Below are 19,120 nucleotides of genomic sequence, written 5' to 3'. Positions count from 1 at the left end.
TTTTTTTCTTGATGAGTCTGGCTAAGGGTTTATCAATTTTGCTTATCTTCTCAAAGAACCAGCTTTTAGTTTTATTGATCTTTGTTATTGTTTGCTTCATTTCTATTTCATTTATTTCTGCTCTGATATTTATGATTTCTTTCCGTCTACTGACCGGGTTTTACTTGTTCTTCTTTCTCTAGTTGCTTTAGGTGCATGTAGACTTAGATTGTTTATTTGAGATTTTTCTTATTTCTTGAAGTGAGATTGAATTGCTATAAACTTCCCTCTTAGAACTGCTTTTGCTTCGTCCCATAGGTTTTGGATCATTGTGTTTTCTTTGTCATTTGTTTCTATGTATTTTTAAATTTCTTCTTTGATTTCTTCAGTGATCTTTTGGTTATTTAGTAGTGCCCTGTTTAGCGTCCATGTATTTGTGTTTTTTACAGATTTTTTTCCTGTAATTGATTTCTCATATCATAGTGTTGTGGTCAGAAAAGACACTTGATATGATTCCAATTTTCTTAAATTTTCCAAGGCTTGATTTGTGACCCAAGATGTAATCTATCCTGGAGAATGTTCCATGTGCACTTGAGAAGAAAGTGTATTCTGCCACTTTCGGGTGGAATGTTCTATAAATATCAATTAAATCTATCTGATCAATTGTGTCATTTAAGGCTTGTGTTTTCTTATTTATTTTCTGTTTGGATGACGTCTCCATTGGTGTAAGTGGGGTGTTAAGGTCCCCTAATATTATTGTGTTGCTGTTGATTTCCCCTTTCATGGTTGTTAGCATTTGCCTTATGTATTGAGGTGCTCCTATATTGGGTGCATAAACATTTATAATTGTTATATCTTCTTGGATTGATCCATTGATCATTATGTCGTGTCCTTCCTTGTCTCTTGTAGCAGTCTTTATTTTAAGTCTATTTTATATGATATGAGTATTGCTACTCCAGCTTTCTTTTGATTTCCATTTGCATGGAATATCTTTTTCCATCCCTTCACTTTCAGTCTGTATGTGTTCCTAGGTCCGAAGTGGGTCTCTTGTAGACAGCGTATATATGGGTCTTGTATTTTGTATCCATTCAGCCAGTCTGTGTCTTTTGGTTGGGGCATTTAATCCATTTACATTCAAGGTTGTTATTGATATGTATGTTCCTATTACCGTTTTCTTAATTGTTTTGCATTTGTTTTTGTGGGTCTTTTTCTTATCTTTTGTTTCCCACCTAGAGAAGTTTCTTTAGCATTTGTTGTAAAGCTGGTTTGGTGGTGCTGAATTCTCTTAGCTTTTGCTTGTCTGAAAAGCTTTTGATTTCTCTGTTGAATCTGAATGAGATCCTTTCTGGGTAGAGTAATCTTGTTGTAGATTTTTCTCTTTCATCACTTTAAGTATATCCTGCCACTCCCTGCTGGACTGTATTCGAGTTTCTGCTTAAAAATCAGCGGGTATCCTTATGAGGATTCCTTTGTACGTTATTTTTTGCTTTTCCCTTGCTGCTTTTAATATTTTTTCTTTGAATTTAATTTTTGTTACTTTGCTTAATATGTGTCTTGGTGTGTTTCTCCTAGGGTTTATCCTGTATGGGTTTCTCTGTGTTTTGTGGACTTGGGTGACTACTATTTCCTTTCCCATGTTAGGGAAGTTTTCCACTATAATCTCTTCAAATATTTTCTCAGACCTTTTCTTTTTCTCTTCTTCCTCTGGGATCCCTATAATTCGAATCTTGGTGTGTTTAGTGTTGTCGCAGAGGTCTCTGAGATCGTCTTCAATTCTTTTCATTCTTTTTTCTTTATTCTGCTCCTCTGCAGTTATTTCCACCATTCTGTTTTCCAGCTCACTTATTCATTCTTCTGCCTCAGTTATTCTGTTTTTGAATCCTTCTAGTATATTTTTCATTTCAGTTATTGTTTTGTTCATCTCTGTTTGTTTGTTCTTTAGTTCTTCTAGATCTCTGTTAAATATTTCTTGTATTTTCTCAATCCGTGCCTCCATTCTATTTCTGAGATTCTGGATCATCTTTACTATCATTACTGTGAATTCTTTTTCAGGTAGATTGCCTATTTCCTCTTCATTTGTTTGGTCTTGTAGGTTTTTACCTTGCTCCTTCATCTGTGACATATTTTTTTGCCATCTCAATTTTGTTTTTTTTAATGAGTGGGATTATGTTTTGGTTTTACTGGTTGTTTGGCCTGAGGCTTCCAACACTGGAGTTTCTAGGCTGTTGGGTAGAGCTGGGTCTTGGTGCCGAGATGAGGACCTCTGTGACATCTCACTCCAATGACTATTCCCTGGCGTCTGAGGTTCTCTGTTAGTCCAGTGGCTCTGACTTGGAGCTCCCACTGCAGCAGCTTCAGCCCAACCCCCTGCTCGTGAACCAAGACTCCACAAGCCGTGCAGGGTAACCAAAAATAAAGAGAACAGTAATGAAGAGTAAAAAATAAAATTAGAGTAGGAAACTAACAGATACGTTAGAAAGAATATAAAAATAAAACTATAGATGAAACAACAACCGGAAGGTAAAACAGAACCAAAATAGTAAAAAAAGAGGAGAAGAAAGAAGGCAAAAAAAAGGGTGGAAAAGGCCTTAGCTGTGGAGGGTGAGCCTAAGCAGGGGCGGGGTTTGGATGGTGGGTGGGGCCTATGCTTAGGACTCACAGGGTTGGAAAAAGCCCTTGGGGGCCAGTGGTGAGTGGGGCTTAGGCTCAAAGGAACTGAAGGGGCCCAGGCATGCCTCTGGTCTCAGAGGGTGGGGGACCCCACCTAGGAGCCCAGCAGGCTTCCCATGCCACAGTGGGCAGGGCAGTCACCCTCTGCTCCTTGGGTCCTGGATGCCCTCTCCCACCTGCCTCTCCTCTTCTCCTCTGGCCTCCCTCCTATGCCTCCAGGACCCACACAGCCAGAAGGGTGCTTTTTTCTGTGGAATCTAATTTAAAAAAAATGATACAAATGAACTTATTTACAAAACAGAAACAGACTCACAGATATCGAAAACAAATTTATGGTTACCAAAGGGGAAAGGTAGGAGGAGGGATACATTAGGAGGTTGGGAATAACATATACACACTACTATATATAAAATAGATCACCAAAAAGTACCTACTGTATAGCACAGGGAACTCTAGTCAATGTTCTGTAATAACCTATATGGGAAGAAAATCTGAAAAAGAATAGATATGTGTATATGTATAACTGAACAACTTTGCTAAACCCCTGAAACTAACACAACATTGTAAATCAACTATACTCAATAAAATTTTTAAAAAATGAATAAGATTAAAAAAATTTCTATGCAGGGAGTTCCCTGGTGGTCCAGTGGTTAAGACTTCATGCTCCCAATGCAGGGGGCCTGGGTTCAATCCCTGGTTGGGGAACTAAGATCTCACATACTGCAACTAACTGTGCACCACAACTAGAGAAGCCTGCCCGCTGCAACAAAGAGCCTGTGTGCTGCAACAAAGATCCAGCACAGCCAAAATAAATAAATAAAATTTAAAAAAAGTTTCCATGCACATTCAGCCAGGTAAAAAGTGTTCAGGATAACAGAGAAAATAAATTAATATTGAAAGATCTACAAAAATATTTATGAATAGATTCCCATTGTCCTAGCTGCTTCTATCACCATACTTCTACCTTGAGTTCCCAGTACTGGCTCAGTTATAAATTACATGAAGAAATAAAGAAATGTATAGACAGTGGAACTAGACCAAAGATATCTCCTTGATGCAGTAATTGTTCAGACCAAAAATTAGTTAGTGTTAATTTTAAGCACATTTCCAGTTATGCAGCCTAATTATATTAACTGTATTAGGGTCCTGAAAGTCTTGTCTGTGGTCACATATATGATGAACACTTTGGTTTTACTCTGTCCCAAAGCCTAAGATTGTTCCTGGTCTAGACAGATGTATCATTCATCATGTAGAATTCCAGGGAGGCAAATTTAAATGGAGAAATCATTTACAGTTATTGGAAAACTACTCAAAGCTAATTGGGGTCTGATTTTTTTTTTTTTTTTTTAGGAAATTACATGGGAGGAAAGAAAGACAATATTAATTATCTTGTGGAATTAAATTCAGTAAAAAAAAAGCCAAATATTTTATTTATGACAAAACATTTAAAATGCCTTCTTCACAGGGAGATCAGCTCGGTGCTTTGTGACCACCTAGAGGGGTGGGAGGGAGGGTGACGCAAGAGGGAAGAGATATGGGAACATACGTATATGTGTAACTGATTCACTTTGTTGTGGAGGAGAAACTAACACACTATTGTAAAACAGTTACACTCCAATAAAGATGTTAAAAAAAAAGAACCTAAAATCATTAAAAAAAATGCCTTCTTAAATATTCAACTTCTGTAGTTATCACTATTTGCTACGACATTGCTAAGTTTCACATGCATTATCATGTTGAATATCTGCTACAGCTTTTTGAAGTTGATGCTGTTGGTATTTTTTTGGATAAATAAACTAAGATTTTAGGATGTTGAAGAAGCTTTTCCAGAAAGCATAAAAAGCAAACAGGAGAGCCTTAGGCCCTTGTGATCCATGGGCCAGAAGCACTGGCATCACCTGGGAACTTGGGAGAACCTCAGCCCCAACCAGACCTAGGAACCAGTCTGACTTTTTTATTTTTTAAAATTTATTTTATTGAAGTATAGTCGATTTACAATGTTGTGTTAATTTCTGCTGTACAGCAAAGTCATTCAGTTATACATATATATACATTCTTTTTGATATTCTTTTCCATTATGGTTTATGGCAGGATATTGAGTATAGTTCCCTGTGCTATACAGTAGAATCTTGTTGTTTATCCATCCTATATACAATAGTTTGCATCTGCTAATCCCAGCCTCCCAGTCTATCCCTCCCCCAACCCTTCTCCACTGGTAACAATAAATTCGTTCTCTAAGTCTGTGAGTCTGTTTCTGGTGTGTAAATAAGTTCATTTGTATCATTTTTGTAGATTCCACATACGAGCAGTATCATATGATATTTGTCTTTCTCTGTCTGACATAATTTCACTTAGTATGATAATCTCTAGGTTTACGTATATTGCTGCAAATGGCATTATTTCATTCCTTTTTATGGCTAAGTAATATTCCATTGTATATATGTACCACATCTTCTTTATCCATTCATCTGTCGGTGGACATTTAGGTTGTTTCCATATCTTGGCTGTTGTAAATAGTGCTACAATGACCTTGGAGTGCGTGTATCTTTTTGAATTATGGTTTTCTCTGGGTGTATGCCCAGGAGTGGGATTGCAGGGTCATATGGAAACTCTGTTTTTAGTTTTTTAAGGAACATCCATACTGTTTTCCATAGTGGCTGCACAACTTACATTCCTATCAACAGGATAGCAGGGTTCCCTTTTCTCCACATCCTTTCCAGCATTTGTTATTTGCAGACTTTTTAATGATGGCCATTCTGACTGATGTGAGGTGGTACCTCATAGTTTTTATTTGCATTTCTCTAATAATTAGCAATGTTGAGCATCTTTTCATGTGCCTGTTGACCATCTGTATGTCTTTGGAGAAATGTCTGTTTAGGTCTTCTGCCCACTTTTCGATTGGGTTATTTATTTATTTATGTTATTGAGTTGTATGAGCTGTTTGTATATTTTAGAAATTAAACCCTTGTCGGTCACATCATTTGCAAATATTTTCTCTCAGTGTGTAGGTTGTTTTTTCATTTTGTTTATGGTTTCCTTTTCTGTGCAAAAGCTTGTAAGTTTGATTAGTTCCCATTTATTTATTTTTACTTTCATTTCTATTGCCTTGGAAGACTGATCTTAGAAAACAGTTGTTGATTTATGTGAGAGAATGTTTTGCCTAAGCTGTCTTCTAGGAGTTTTAAGGTATCATGTCTTATATTTAGGTATTTAAGCCATTTTGAGTTTATTTTTGTGTATGATGTGAGGGAGTGTTCTAACTTCATTGATTTACATGTGGCTGTCCAGCTTTCCCAACTCCACTTGCTGAAGAGCAGAGTCTGCCTTTTTAAAAGATCCCACGTAATTTATGTGCATGTTGAAGTTTGAGAAATAATGCTTTATTTTACAGATTCCATGTTCATAATTTCTACAGTCCTTCTTCAAAGGGATGTCTAAGATAAAAACTTCATTAAGAATATTAACTGAATCTGATATGAATTTGGAGAGATTTAAAGTAATCCCTTTTTTCTGGTTATATGTCCAAATTTTGTGGATTTCAAATAAATTTTTTCTTCCAGTTTTATTGAGCTGTAATTGACATACAGTACTTTATAAGTTTAAAGTGCACAGCATAATAATTTGACTCATATACATCAAGAAATGATTACCACAATAAGTTTAGCAAACATCCATCATCTCTTAGAGAAAACATTAAAGGAAAAGAAAAAAACTTAAAATCGACTTGGAATGGCTGAGAAGATGCAGTAAGAAGACCTGACCTCACCTCCTCCCATGAGGACCTCAAAATTACAACTATTTACAGATCAACTGTCTATGAGAACAACCTGAGGACCAGCAGAAGAGATTGTCTACAACTAAAGGCATAAAGAAGGAGCCACAGCAACAGGGGTAGGAGGGGCGGATATGAGGTTTAGTCAAGACCCATGCCCGTGGGCAGGTGAACCACAAACAGGAGGATAATCACAGTTGCGGAGGTTCTCCCCAAGGAGTGAGGGCTCTGAACCCCATTTCAGGCTCCCAGCCCGGGGGTCCTGCACTGGGAAGATGAGCCCTGAGAATGTTTGGCTTTGAAGGCCAGCAAGCCTTGCTTTAAGGGAGTCCCATAGGGCTGTGGGAAAAGACACTTTGTCCTTAAAGGGAAGAGTCAGGAGGTTGAAAGAAGCCTGGGACAGACCCTCTTGCTGATGGTGGAGAGTCTCCAGACAGGCTGAGGCAGCTGGGGCTCACCCTGGGGACAAGGACAGTGGCACAGCCTTTTGGGAGCTCTTTCTCCACGTGAACACTGGAGCTGGTAGGTGCCATTTTGGAGTCCTCCCTCTAGTCTATTAGTGCCAGGACCTGGTCCCTCCAACCAGTGGTCAGCACCAGTCCTGGTATGCCCTGGCTAAGCAGCCAACTGGGCAGAGACACAGACCCATCCACCAGCAGGCCACCTGCCCTCAGCTCCCTCATCCCCTTTTGCCCAGGACCTGGCCTTGACCAACAGAGGGGGCGTGAATCAGCCCCACCCACCAGTGGACCAGCATTAGCGCTGGGACACCCAGGGCCCTCCAGCTAGCTGTCAGGACCCAGACATGCCCATCAGTGGACCAACACCAGATCCCTGGGTCTGGAATTCAAGACCCCAAGACCCAGCTCCACCCACCAGCTGGCTGACAGCAGCTACGGAACCCCCAGAATCCTGCAGAGAGAGATCCTGGGACACAGCTCTACCCACCAGTGGGCCAGCACTAGCCCTGGGACCCCCTGGGCCCTGGTCCTTCACAGCAGATGGCTGACACCAGCTCCAGAATCACCGGGCCCCACAGCCAGAGAGCCTGGTTCTTGGCTCTGCCCACTAGAGGGTCTGCACCAGCCCCAAGATGCTCTGGGCCTTGGTCCCACCCATCAGTGGGCTGACACCAGCTCCAAGAAACCCTGGACACTGCAGCCAACTGCATCAGGAACTGCCCCTGCACATCAGTGAGCCAGAACCAGGCCTTGGAAGCTCCCTCCACCCCACCCTCCACACCAGGCCCCAAGCTCACTCAAAAGTAGGCTAACACTAGCTCCAGGAAACCTCTAGCCCACAACCATCCACCCCAGTACCTCCCCTGCCCACCACTGGGCCAGCACCAGGACCGGGACTCCCTGGGCCCTGAAGCAAGCCATGTCTGGGCCCAGCCCTGCTCAACAGCAGGTGCAGCCTCCACACTAGGCAGGACCTGGCAACCAAATGGGCCAGAGTGCAACTTCACCTACCAGTTCCCCCTCAGCAGTCAGTCCCCCACAACAAAAGCACCCACATGACCCACAGAGGGGGCACCCCTGGAGCATTTAGGGGAGTATGTTTCCTGCTTAAGGCCACTTCTCCAACATCAGGAAATGTAACCAACCACCAAATACATAGAAATGAAAAGAGAATTAGGAAAAATGAGGTGACAGAGGAACATGTTTCAAATGAAGGAACAAGATGTAACCCCAGAAGAAGGACTAAGTCGGGTGGAGATAAGCAACCTCCCTTAAAGATAATGAAGGTAAAGATGATCAAAGGACTCAGGAGAAGAATGGATGAACACTGTAAGATGTTAGAATTTTCTAAGAAAGAGTTAGAAAGTATAACTAACCAAAGAGCTGAAGAATAAAATAACTGCAATTAAAAACACACTGGGGGCTTCCCTGGTGGCGCAGTGGTTGCGCGTCCGCCTGCCGATGCAGGGGAACCGGGTTCACGCCCCGGTTTGGGAGGATCCCACATGCCGCGGAGCGGCTGGGCCCGTGAGCCATGGCCGCTGGGCCTGCGCGTCCGGAGCCTGTGCTCCGCAACGGGAGAGGCCACAACAGTGTGAGGCCCGCATACCACAAAAAAAAAACAAAACAAAAAACAACACACTGGAAGGAATCCATAGTAGCTTAGATGATATAGAGGAATGAATCAGCAAACTGGGATACCAAATAGTGGAAATTGCTCAAACAGAATAGAAAAAAGAAAAAAAAATCTTTTAAAATGAGAGTTTAAGAGACTTCTGGAGCAACATCAAGCATCCTGATTCTCACATTATAGGGGCCCCAGGAGGAGTAGAGAGGAATAAAGGGACAGATAAGTTATTTGAAAACCTATTGGCTGAAAAGTTCCCTAACCTGGGAAAGAAAGGTGACATCCAGGTCCAGGAAACACAGACAGTCCCAAATAAGATCAACCCAAAGATGTCTACACATTGTAATTAAAATGGCAAAAATTAAAATAAAGAGAGAATATTAAAAGCAGCAAGGGAGAAGCAACTAGTTCATACTAGGGGACTCCCATGAGGATATCACCTGACTTTTTAGCCGAAACTGCAGGCCAGAGGAAGTGGCATGATATATTTAAAGCAGTGTGAGGAAAAAAAACCTACAACCAAGAATACTGTACCAGGGAAGGCTATCATTCAGATTCAAAGGAGATATAAAGAGTTTTGCAGACAAATGAAAGCTAAAACAGTTCAGCACCACCAAACCAGCTTTACAAGAAATGTTAAAGGGACTTTTCTAGAAAAGCCACAACTAGAAATATGAAAATTGCAAAAGGAAAAATCTCATTGATAAAGGCAAATATACATTAAAGGTAATAGATCAAAACTAGTAGAAAGGTTAAAAGACAGAAATAGTAAAATCATCTGCATCCACAATAAGTAGTTACAGAAACATGTAAAATATGATGTCAAAAAAAATAAACTTGGTGGGGGAAGTAGAAATGCAGGATTGCTAAAAGATATTTGAATTAAGAGATCAGAAATTTAAAATAATCACTTATAACTAAAAAGCTACAGTAATCAAAACAGTATGGTATTGGCACAGAAACAGACACTTGGATAAATTGAACAGGATAGAAAGCCCAGTAAGAAACCCACGCACTTACAGTCAATTAATCTACCACAAAGGAGTTAAGGATACCCAATGGCAGTAAGACATTCTCTTCAATAAGTGGTGCTGGGGCTTCCCTGGTGGTGCAGTGATTGAGAGTCCGCCTGCCGATTCAGGGGACATGGGTTCGTGCCCTGGTCCAGGAAGACCCCACATGCCGCGGAGCGGCTGGGCCTGCGAGCCATGGCCGCTGAGCCTGCGCATCCGGAGCCTGTGCTCTGCAACGGGAGAGGCCACAACAGTGAGAGGCCCGCGTCCCAAAAAAAAAAAAAAAAAAAAAAAATGTGGTGCTGGAAAACTGGACAACTACATGGAAAAGAATGAAATTAGAACATTCTCTAACACCATAGACAAAAATAAGCTCAAAATGGATAAAGACCTAAATGTAAGATTGGATATTCTAGAACTAGAGGAAAACATAGGCAGAACACTCTTTCACATTGGCCTTAGCAATATTGTTTTTGGATCTGTCTCCCAAAGCAAAGGAAATATAAGCAAACATAAACAGGTGGGACCTAATTAAACTTAAAACCTTTTGCACAGCAAAAGAAACCATCAACCAAATGAAAAGAGAACTTACTGAATGGGAGAAAATATTTGCAAATGATATGACCCATAAGGGATTAATAGCCAATGTATATAAACAGCTCATACAGCTCAACATTAAAAAAACAAACAACCTGATTAAAGAATGGGCAGAAGACCTGAATAGATATTTTTCCAAATAAGGCCAACAGGTGGATTAAAAATGCTCAACATGGTTAATTATCAGAGAAATGCAAATCAAAACCACAGTGAGATATCACCTCACACCTGTCAGAATGGTTATCATCAAAAGGAACACAAATTACAAATGTTGGCGAGGATGTGGAGAAAAGAGAACCCATGTACACTGTTGGTGGGAATGTAAATTGGTTCAGCCACTGTGGAAAACAATATGGAGGCTTCTCAAAAAAACTAAAAGTAGAACTACCATATGACCGAGCAGTTCCACTCCTGGCTATATATCCAACGAAACCCAAATATGCTAATTTGAAAAGATACATGCTCTGCAGTATTCATAGCAGCATTGTTTACAATAGCTAGGATATGGAAGCACCCTAAGTGCCCATCAACAGATTAATGGATAAAGAAGATGTGACATATATATATGTGTCACATTTCTAGATGTATCTCTCTCTCTCTCTCTTTCTCTCTCTCTCTCTCTCTCTATATATATATATATATAAAATGGAATACTACTCAGCCATAAAAAGAATGAAATAATGCCATTTGCAACAACATGAATGGACTTGGAGGGCATTATGCTAGGTGAAATAAATCAGACAGAGAAAGACAAATATTGTATGATGTCACTTATATGTGGAATCTAAGAAACACAAGAAACTAGTGAATATAATAAAAAAGAAGCAGACTCACAGATATAGAGAACATACTAATGATTACCAGTGGGCAGAGGGAAGGGGAGAGGGTCAATAAAGGGGTAGGGGAGTAAGAGGTACAAACTATAGGTATAAAATAAGCTACAAGGATATATTATACAACATGGGGAATATAGCCAATATTTTATAGTGACTACAAATGGAGCATAACCTTTAAAAATTGGGAATCACTGTATTGTACACCTGTAACTTACATAATATTGAATAGCAGCTATACTTAAATAAAAATAAATTTAAAAATAAACACACACACATATACACATATATATGTGTATATTTTATATATATAATATATACAGAGAGAGAGAAATTGTTATTGTTGTATATAAACCTCATGGTTACCACAATCGAAAAATCTATAATAAATAACACACAAAAAATGAGAAAGGTATCCAAACATAAGATAGTCATCACATCACAGGGGACGTGAACAGAAAAAGAAAGGAACGAAAAAGAACTATAAAAACAATTAATAAGGGAGATTGGGATTGACATATACACTACTATATATGAAATAGATAACTAATGAGAACCTACTGTATAGCACAGGGAACTCTACTCAATACTCTGTGGTGATGTAAATGGGAAGGAAATCCAAAAAAGAGGGGGTGGGGTATATGTATACGTATAGCTGATTCACTTTGCTGTATAGCAGAAACTAATACAACATTGTAAAGCAACTATAGTCCAATGAAAATTAATTAAAAAACAATTAACAAAATGGCAATAAGTACATATCTATCAATAATTACTTTAAATGTACATGGATTAAATGCTCCAATCAAAAGACATACACAGATTGCCTGAGTCTACAAACTGGACCCATATATATGTCACCTACAAGAGACTCACTTCAGATCTAAAGACACACACAGACTGAAAGTGAGGAGAATAACAAGTATTCTGTACAAATGGAAATGAAAAGAAAGCTGGGGTACTAATACTTATATCAGACAATATAGACTAAAATGAAGACTGTAACAACAGATAAAGAATGACATTAAGTAGTGATCAAGGGATCAATCCAAGAAGATACAACAATTGTAAGTGTATATGCACCCAATGTAGGTCCATGTAAATACATGAAGAAAATATTAACAGACAAAAAGGGAGAAATTGACAGTAAATAACAGTAGCAGACTTTATAGCCATTCTGACAGGTGTGAGATGTTATCTTATTGTGGTTTTGATTTGCATTTCCCTAATGATTAGTGATGTTGAGCGTTTTTCATGTGTCTGGGGGCCATCTGTATGTCTTCTTTGGAAAAATGTCTATTCTGGTCCTTTGCTCATGTTTTAATCAAGTTGTTTGGTTGGTGTTTTTTTGTTTGTTTTGTTTTGTTTTGAAATAAATTTATTTATTTATGTATTTTTGGCTGTGTTGGGTTTTCGTTGCTGCGCATGGGCTTTCTCTAGTTGAGGCAGCTCTCTACTCTTCATTGTGGTGTGCGGGCTTCTCATTGCCGTGGCTTCTCTTGTTGTGGAGCATGGGCTATAGGCATGCAAGCTTCAGTAGTTGTGCCTCACGGGCTCAGTAGTTGTGGTTTGTGGGCTCTAAAGCTCAGGCTCAGTTGTTGTGGTGCATGGGCTTAGTGCTCCACGGCATGTGGGATCTTCCCAGACCAGGGCTTGAACCTATGTCCCCTGCATTGGCAGGTGGATTCTTAACCACTGCGCCACCAGGGAAGTCCCTTGTTTTTTGTTTTTCATTGTTGAGTTGTATGAGTTCTTTGTATATTTTGGATATTAACTCCTTATCAGATACATTGTTTGGATATATCTTCATCCATTCAATTAGGCAGCCTTTTGTTGTTGTTGTTCTTAGTTTCCTTCACTGTGAAAAAGGTTTTTAGTTTGACGTAGTCCCATTTGTTTAGTTTTGCTTTTGCTTTTCTTACCTGAGGTGACAGATTCAAAAAGATATTGCTAAGACTGATGTCAAAGAGCATATTGCCTGTGTTTTCTTATAGTTTTATGGTTTCCAATCTTATATTTATGTCTTTATCCATTTGAGTTTATTTTTGAATATGGTGTGAGAAAGTAGTCTACTTTGATTCTTTTACATGTAGCTGTTCAGTTTTCCCAACATCATTTGTTGAAGAGACTGTCTTTTCTCCATTGTATATTTTTGCCTCCTTTGTTGTAGATGAATTTGACCATATAAGCTCGGGTTTATTTTTGGGCTCTCTATTCTGTTCCATGGATCTATGTGTCTGTTTTTTTATTCCAGTACAATACTGTTTTGATTATGGTAGCTTTGCTGTGTAGCTTGAAATCAAGGCGTGTGATACCTCCAGCTTCATTCTTTCTAAAGATGGTTTTGGCTATTTGGAATCTTTTGTGTTTTCATGCAGATTTAGGCTTATTTGTTCTATTTCTGTGAAAAATGCCTGTAGCATTTTGACACGGATTGCACTGAATCTGTAGATTGCCTTCTGGAATATTCAAATTTGCTAAATCTGTATTTTCTGCTTTTCATCTAAGCGTTTTAAGATCATTTTGTAAGAGTCAAGTCCTTCATCTCCATCATATATATAGTCACTGGATTCTTAAAATGTTGTAGTTTGATAGCTTCAAGTTCTTGTTATTCAGTGTATTAAAGAGAGAGGGGAGAGAGAGAGAGAGAGAGAGAGAGAGAGAGAGAGAGAGAGAGAGAGAGAGAGAGAGAAGTGATGATGGTGGTTTCTTTATATTAGGTTGAATAACTCCGGGGAACTGTGGAATTGATCCTTTTAGACATGTGTTCTCTCCTGTATGTATGCTTTTTGGAAGGTGATCGATAATTATTATTCCTATCTATAATCTTTGGCATTTAAATGTAACATACAGTTTATAGTCAAGTTCATTTCAATTATAAGAGGAAAAGCAAGTTTCAGGTATGAACTGTGAAACAGTCTGTGAAGAGGCTATGTGACCTACACTTATTTTTGAGCCTCTCAGGTTTAAAAGGCAAGGGAATAATATGCAAATAGTGGCACTTTTAGAGATAATACTGGAGAATGGATAGGAAGACATGAGAATCGTTGTTTATTCTATAATCACCTGGAAGGCTTTTTAAAATGCTGATTGAGTCTTTCTTTGCCTAGATCTTCTGACTAACAGCTTTCTGAACAGAGATTTTGCATCTTTAATAAGTTCCCAGGTGATTATGGTGCCCCCTGTTGCAGGAAATACACCTTGGGAACCACTGGACTAGAACTGGGAAGTCTGGTTAGGATCCTTTGCATTGATCTCCGCAAGTTATAACACAGAACTAAATGCTGACAGTAGAGTTTGGAGGAAGGGGTGGATTTCAAGGATATAGCAGACTTAAAACTGACAGGACTTGTCAGACCAGAACATGCAGGTGAAGGAGTGGGGGGTGGATCTAGAATGATTTCTGGATTTCTAACTTTGATGATGGACTGAAAATGGTGGTGCATGATCTCAACGTATGGAATAAAGGAGGAGAAGGTGAGTAGGTTTTTGGGGTGGGCTTGATGACAAGTTTGGTATTAGACATGTCAGATGGAGGTTTATGTGGGTAATTGAAGTGGAGATATTTGTTAGGAAAATAGGATACTCCTGAGGTTAAGATGCTGTTAAAAGAACACAGTTATATAAGTGCAGGCATACATGTTGATGAAGGAGAAAATATAGGTCATACATTGAAGAGAATATGGAGCTGAGAGCAGAACTCTGGGATATGCCAATATTTAATGTGAAATCAGAATAGTTCACCTTAAAAAAGCCTGAGCCAGACTGGCAGGAATCCTGGAGTAGAGAGTGTCAACTTTAAAAATAAAATAGCCAGTTATCTCAGCTGCATGAGTTTATTTGGGAATAACCAGGGGAATCGTAATTGAGGAAATAAATTCAACATTTTGACCACGGGGAAATGCGGAGAACAAAGGGCAGGAGCTTTTATAGAGAAAAGGGGCAGTGGGCGGGGCTGTCCTCTATAAAAGTTCATTGGAGGAAAGTGGGAGTTCAGGTTTCTCATTGGCTGAGCTTGTTGCTGGGCGGGAAGAACATCTCCCTTCCTCCTGCCGGGAAGTAGAGACCCCTTCCCGTTGGAGGTGTGAGGACCCTCTCTTCCCGTTTGGGTGATTGACTCCCAGTGGTAGGCGTGAGAACTCCCTGTGCAGGCCTTCCAGACGCTAGTTTTAATTGAGGGTTAGAAATTAATTTTCACCAGAGTTTTTATAAGGGTGTAATAAACATGTCAGCACAGCAGGAAGGTCAGATGACATACGGATGCAGACGTGCCCATTGTAATTAGGAACCGGCGGGGTTGGCGGGCGGGGGGAGATAGGAAACCTTAGGAAAAGCAGTTTTTTCAGCGTAGCACAGATGAGACCCAGATTCTATTTATTTGAAGTTAGAAACGTTTTTAGAACAGAATACATGCCTTCTGCTTTTCTGAAATTAAGTTTCTATTTTTTCACCTCGGAAGAGGAAATTGTTATTGATAAAAATAGTTTAGGTATGAATGGATTCAAATTCAGGTTCTAAGCTGAATTAAATAAAATGTTTAAAGAGCAAACTGAGAATCAGTTTCTGTGTCTTTCCTATTAAGAGGCACTGCTTCTTGTGGGGTGTTAATGTCCCTTTCCTCAGGAAGCTTTCAGAAATGACTGTGAGGTTTTGCGGTTGGTTCTCCTGGAAGGGATTTGTCTTTTTCTCCACCCGTTTCCTTGATAGGGAACCAAGAATGCTATTATTCCTGTTGAGAATATTATCTTACACAGTGATTTGTTTGACAGCTGGGCATGATTATTTTATTAGTTTCCTAATTGATCAACTTAGGGCAGCTGTCACTTCTGGAATTTGACCTTAACTTTTTTCTTTTCCTCCAGTGTTTTTCTAAGCAAATTTATAACAAAATGCTGAGAGTAAGTAGAAATTGCTGCTCTATGTAAGATCAGTATCTGAGATAATAGTGTCATAAGCAGGATTTATCAGTGATGTGTTATTGTCTAGAAAACATAATTTAAACATGCCTACCTCTGTGTTAGGAAACTTCTCATGGGTTGTGTGAATTGACTCTTCTGGACTCTCTGGAAAGATTTGAGATTTAGCTAACACAGTCCGTTGGATTTGATGATTGTATCACTATTAATTAGTTGGAAAGTTCCTCCCAAAATGTGGGCCAAATGCAAAATGAGAGCAAATGCCAGTAAAATAGTGAGCTTTCTAAAAAACCTTCATAAAAGCACATTTTCTATTTTGTGGTCAAACTAATCTGATCTAACAGATTCTCTGCATACTTTTATTTTCCCCTTTACTTATTGGCCAGTGTTTCAAGGTTCTGCATTTAAAAACAAAGAACACTTTTAAAATCTCAGGCTGCAAATGATCAGGTGTGTAATTGTTATTTTACAGAGAACAAACTAACTTCCTAGATGGTTAGAAATTTCAGTGATGGCAGATCAGGCTCTTAAAAGGCAGGTAAAGAGTCTGATGCTGAGGCTGCTGGTGAACGACAGGGCAAAGGCGCGGATTTTGAAGACGGGAGATACAAAACCCAAAAGCTTGTTCACATCAGTTCTGGTACTTTAACTGTTCTAAGTTATTTGTTCTTCATTTAGGATAAAAATAACATGCTATTAAGCCTATCATTGAGTTCAAATAACATTTCTCCCTTTTCCTTTCTTTCTTGAACAGGTTGTCAAGTTACTCAGCAACAAAAGGTCACAAGCAGTTGGAATATTGATGTCTAGCCTTCACTTAGATATGAAAGATATACAACATGGTAAGTGAAAAATAAAAATTCAGCTTTTGAATACTCAAATTTGGGCCAAAGGATGTGCTGCTTAGTGGTAAAATTATTTCATACTTAGACTCTCTGTGTAGATTGAGATGAGTATGTTTCCTGTAACTGCTACCAAACTTTCTACCATGATTGTTTCTGGAAAGGTTACGAGTAATTTGGCTTTTGTGTTATTTCTGTATCTTGCTAAGAGCATGATTCTCATGTGACATGTTTAGTGTGCATTAGCAAATATTTAATTTTTAACTCATGAGAAGTACTAGTCCCACTGTGCTCTGTACCTGATTTGACTTCTCTGTGCCATGTCCAAAGAGGGACTGGTGAACACTTGTGAGATCCAGATGTGGGCCGTGCCTCAGCCCCTGACGATACCTGGGGAGGATGGTCCACAGGAGAGGAAAATATGCTGAGAGTGAATCTCAGATGTTTGCTGAGCTAATATAAAGAAGATGAAGTAAACCTAAGATTTTCTAATAGATCAGCTAAAACCAGTGTACGAGTTACATGAAAGCTTGTTTTGATTGTTGTTGTTTTTAAAATGTCCTTATGATTAGAGACGTGGAAGCGTAGACTGGATTGCCGTGTATAGTGATTAAATGAAAACTCAAAACTGTTGAAGAGGCTGCATGACCACTTGTCTCAGATGCCTTTAAAGCTTTGAGTAGGTGATGGGACGTATTCTCTTTGTCCTGCTGTTCCGAGAGGCTGTGAGATGCTGAAAGAATCACTCAAGCAGCTTTATTATGTGTAACTCTTCAGGCTGGACAACTGGTCCCTCTTTTTTCAGTTCCTTGGGATGACTAGCTTGTAACCCCCAGGCTTCTCTCCACATACGGGGACCGAATTATGTTTTTAATAAACATCAAAGATAGTTTCAAATTATTCTTACCCGTTTATGTTATTGTTGGTGATCCAGACCCATGGAAGCAGTAATAGCATGACATTTTGTTATTTTTTTATGGTGTGGTTTTAATTTATATCTTTAACCAGGCTTATAAAATATTTTCTATATTTGGAAATAGGGTGATTTTTACCATTTTTAAAATGGCTTTCATGTCAGTATTTTAATACTTTACTATTGACAGGCATCCCTATGCTATATTGTCCTATCACATTTCGGCTGAAAGATATTGCCCGAAGGTGAATAGAGGAATTAAATTTATATTCAAAATGTCCCTTAAGCTGTTCAGAGCCTTAGAATAGATTTAAAGCAGATTAAATTTTCCAATGGAATGCCAGTTTACCTGTTAACAAAATATGGTTTAAAAATCATGAAACAATTTACCTGGCTTTCCAGCTTACCCCCTTATGAATGTGGATTCTATCTGGTTGGCTTAAAATAATGTGTGGAATAATTCATAAATAGCACAAGCTTGTCCTGCCCTGTCAATCCGTGAATAGCACAATCACAATTTAAATTTTTATTAAGCTGCTTTGGTGGTGAGGAGGCTTTCTCAAGTGGAAGCATTGGGCGTCGTTGTCATAGAACAGGATGCCAAGGCCGGCAACAAGAAGCACCTGCTTTTCTAAAGCTGGCGGATGTAGCCCAGTCAAGCCATGGAATGAAATCTGAAATTAATGCTATGGTCCTTTCCTTCAATCGGATATTGCCTGGGTTGAGTTAGTAATGAGAACCTTCTGAGCAAAGGAGTCGCCTAACGTGTGTTTGTGTGTGTGTGTGTGAAGCCAGCGAGAGGTCATTTGAAGCCTCCCGGGTTAGCTCGCTGGCCGGCAGCACTTGAAGGCTCCGGCAAAGTTGTAAATAAGCTTCATCCTGTTAGGATGTCAGGTGATTGCCTGGAGTCACTTGGATACCCTGCCCACGGTTTTCTAAAGTAAGGCTGCCTTGCAGATGTGCAGGAGCGAGGGTGTGCCTTTCGGTGCCAGAAGCCCCGGTCCGCTGTGTGTTGTCGGGATCGCGGTGTCCGTGAGCAAATCACGTGAAGCCTCCATAGTAAAACTGACTTCTGACAGGATGTGCCTCCACTGAGAAGTCCACGGAAGTGTAAACACCAATTGGTTTGGATGTGAAAGTGGCCACAGGATGTATCCAGACCTCCGGGGTCACCTTATACAAGAGCAAACTAAGCTCTTTCAGTGGTTGTGTCTCTTGCTCGATGTCACGCAGCTTGTTTTTTTTTTTTTTTAATTTTTTATTGTGGTCTTCCGAGTGTTTATTAAATTAAGGTTTCTTTGAATACCTAGTTTCCTGAGAATTTTTTTTAACATCTTTATTGGAGTATAATTGCTTTACAATGGTGTGTTAGTTTCTGCTTTATAACAAAGTGAATAAAGTGAATCAGCTATACATATACATATATCCCCATATCTCCTCCCTCTTGTGTCTCCCTCCTACCCTCCCTATCCCACCCCTCTAGGTGGTCACAAAGCA

At 39.5% G+C, this 19,120-nt stretch overlaps 1 protein-coding gene across 1 annotated transcript in view; it reads left to right on the top strand.

Moving 5' to 3' along the window:
- FMN2 (formin 2) overlaps positions 1–19,120 on the top strand; it is a 315,875-nt gene that overhangs the window by 148,705 nt on the left and 148,050 nt on the right. Inside the window, exon 12 of the mRNA XM_024131954.2 lies at positions 16,623–16,710. Within this exon, the coding sequence (XP_023987722.1) occupies positions 16,623–16,710 (88 nt within the window). The remainder of the gene's footprint in view (positions 1–16,622; positions 16,711–19,120) is intronic.

This window comes from Physeter macrocephalus, chromosome 20 (genome assembly GCF_002837175.3).
Source record: "Physeter macrocephalus isolate SW-GA chromosome 20, ASM283717v5, whole genome shotgun sequence".
NCBI lineage: Eukaryota > Metazoa > Chordata > Mammalia > Artiodactyla > Physeteridae > Physeter > Physeter macrocephalus.
Note: the sequence above shows the minus strand (reverse complement) of the source record. Positions and strands in the feature narration are given on the sequence as shown.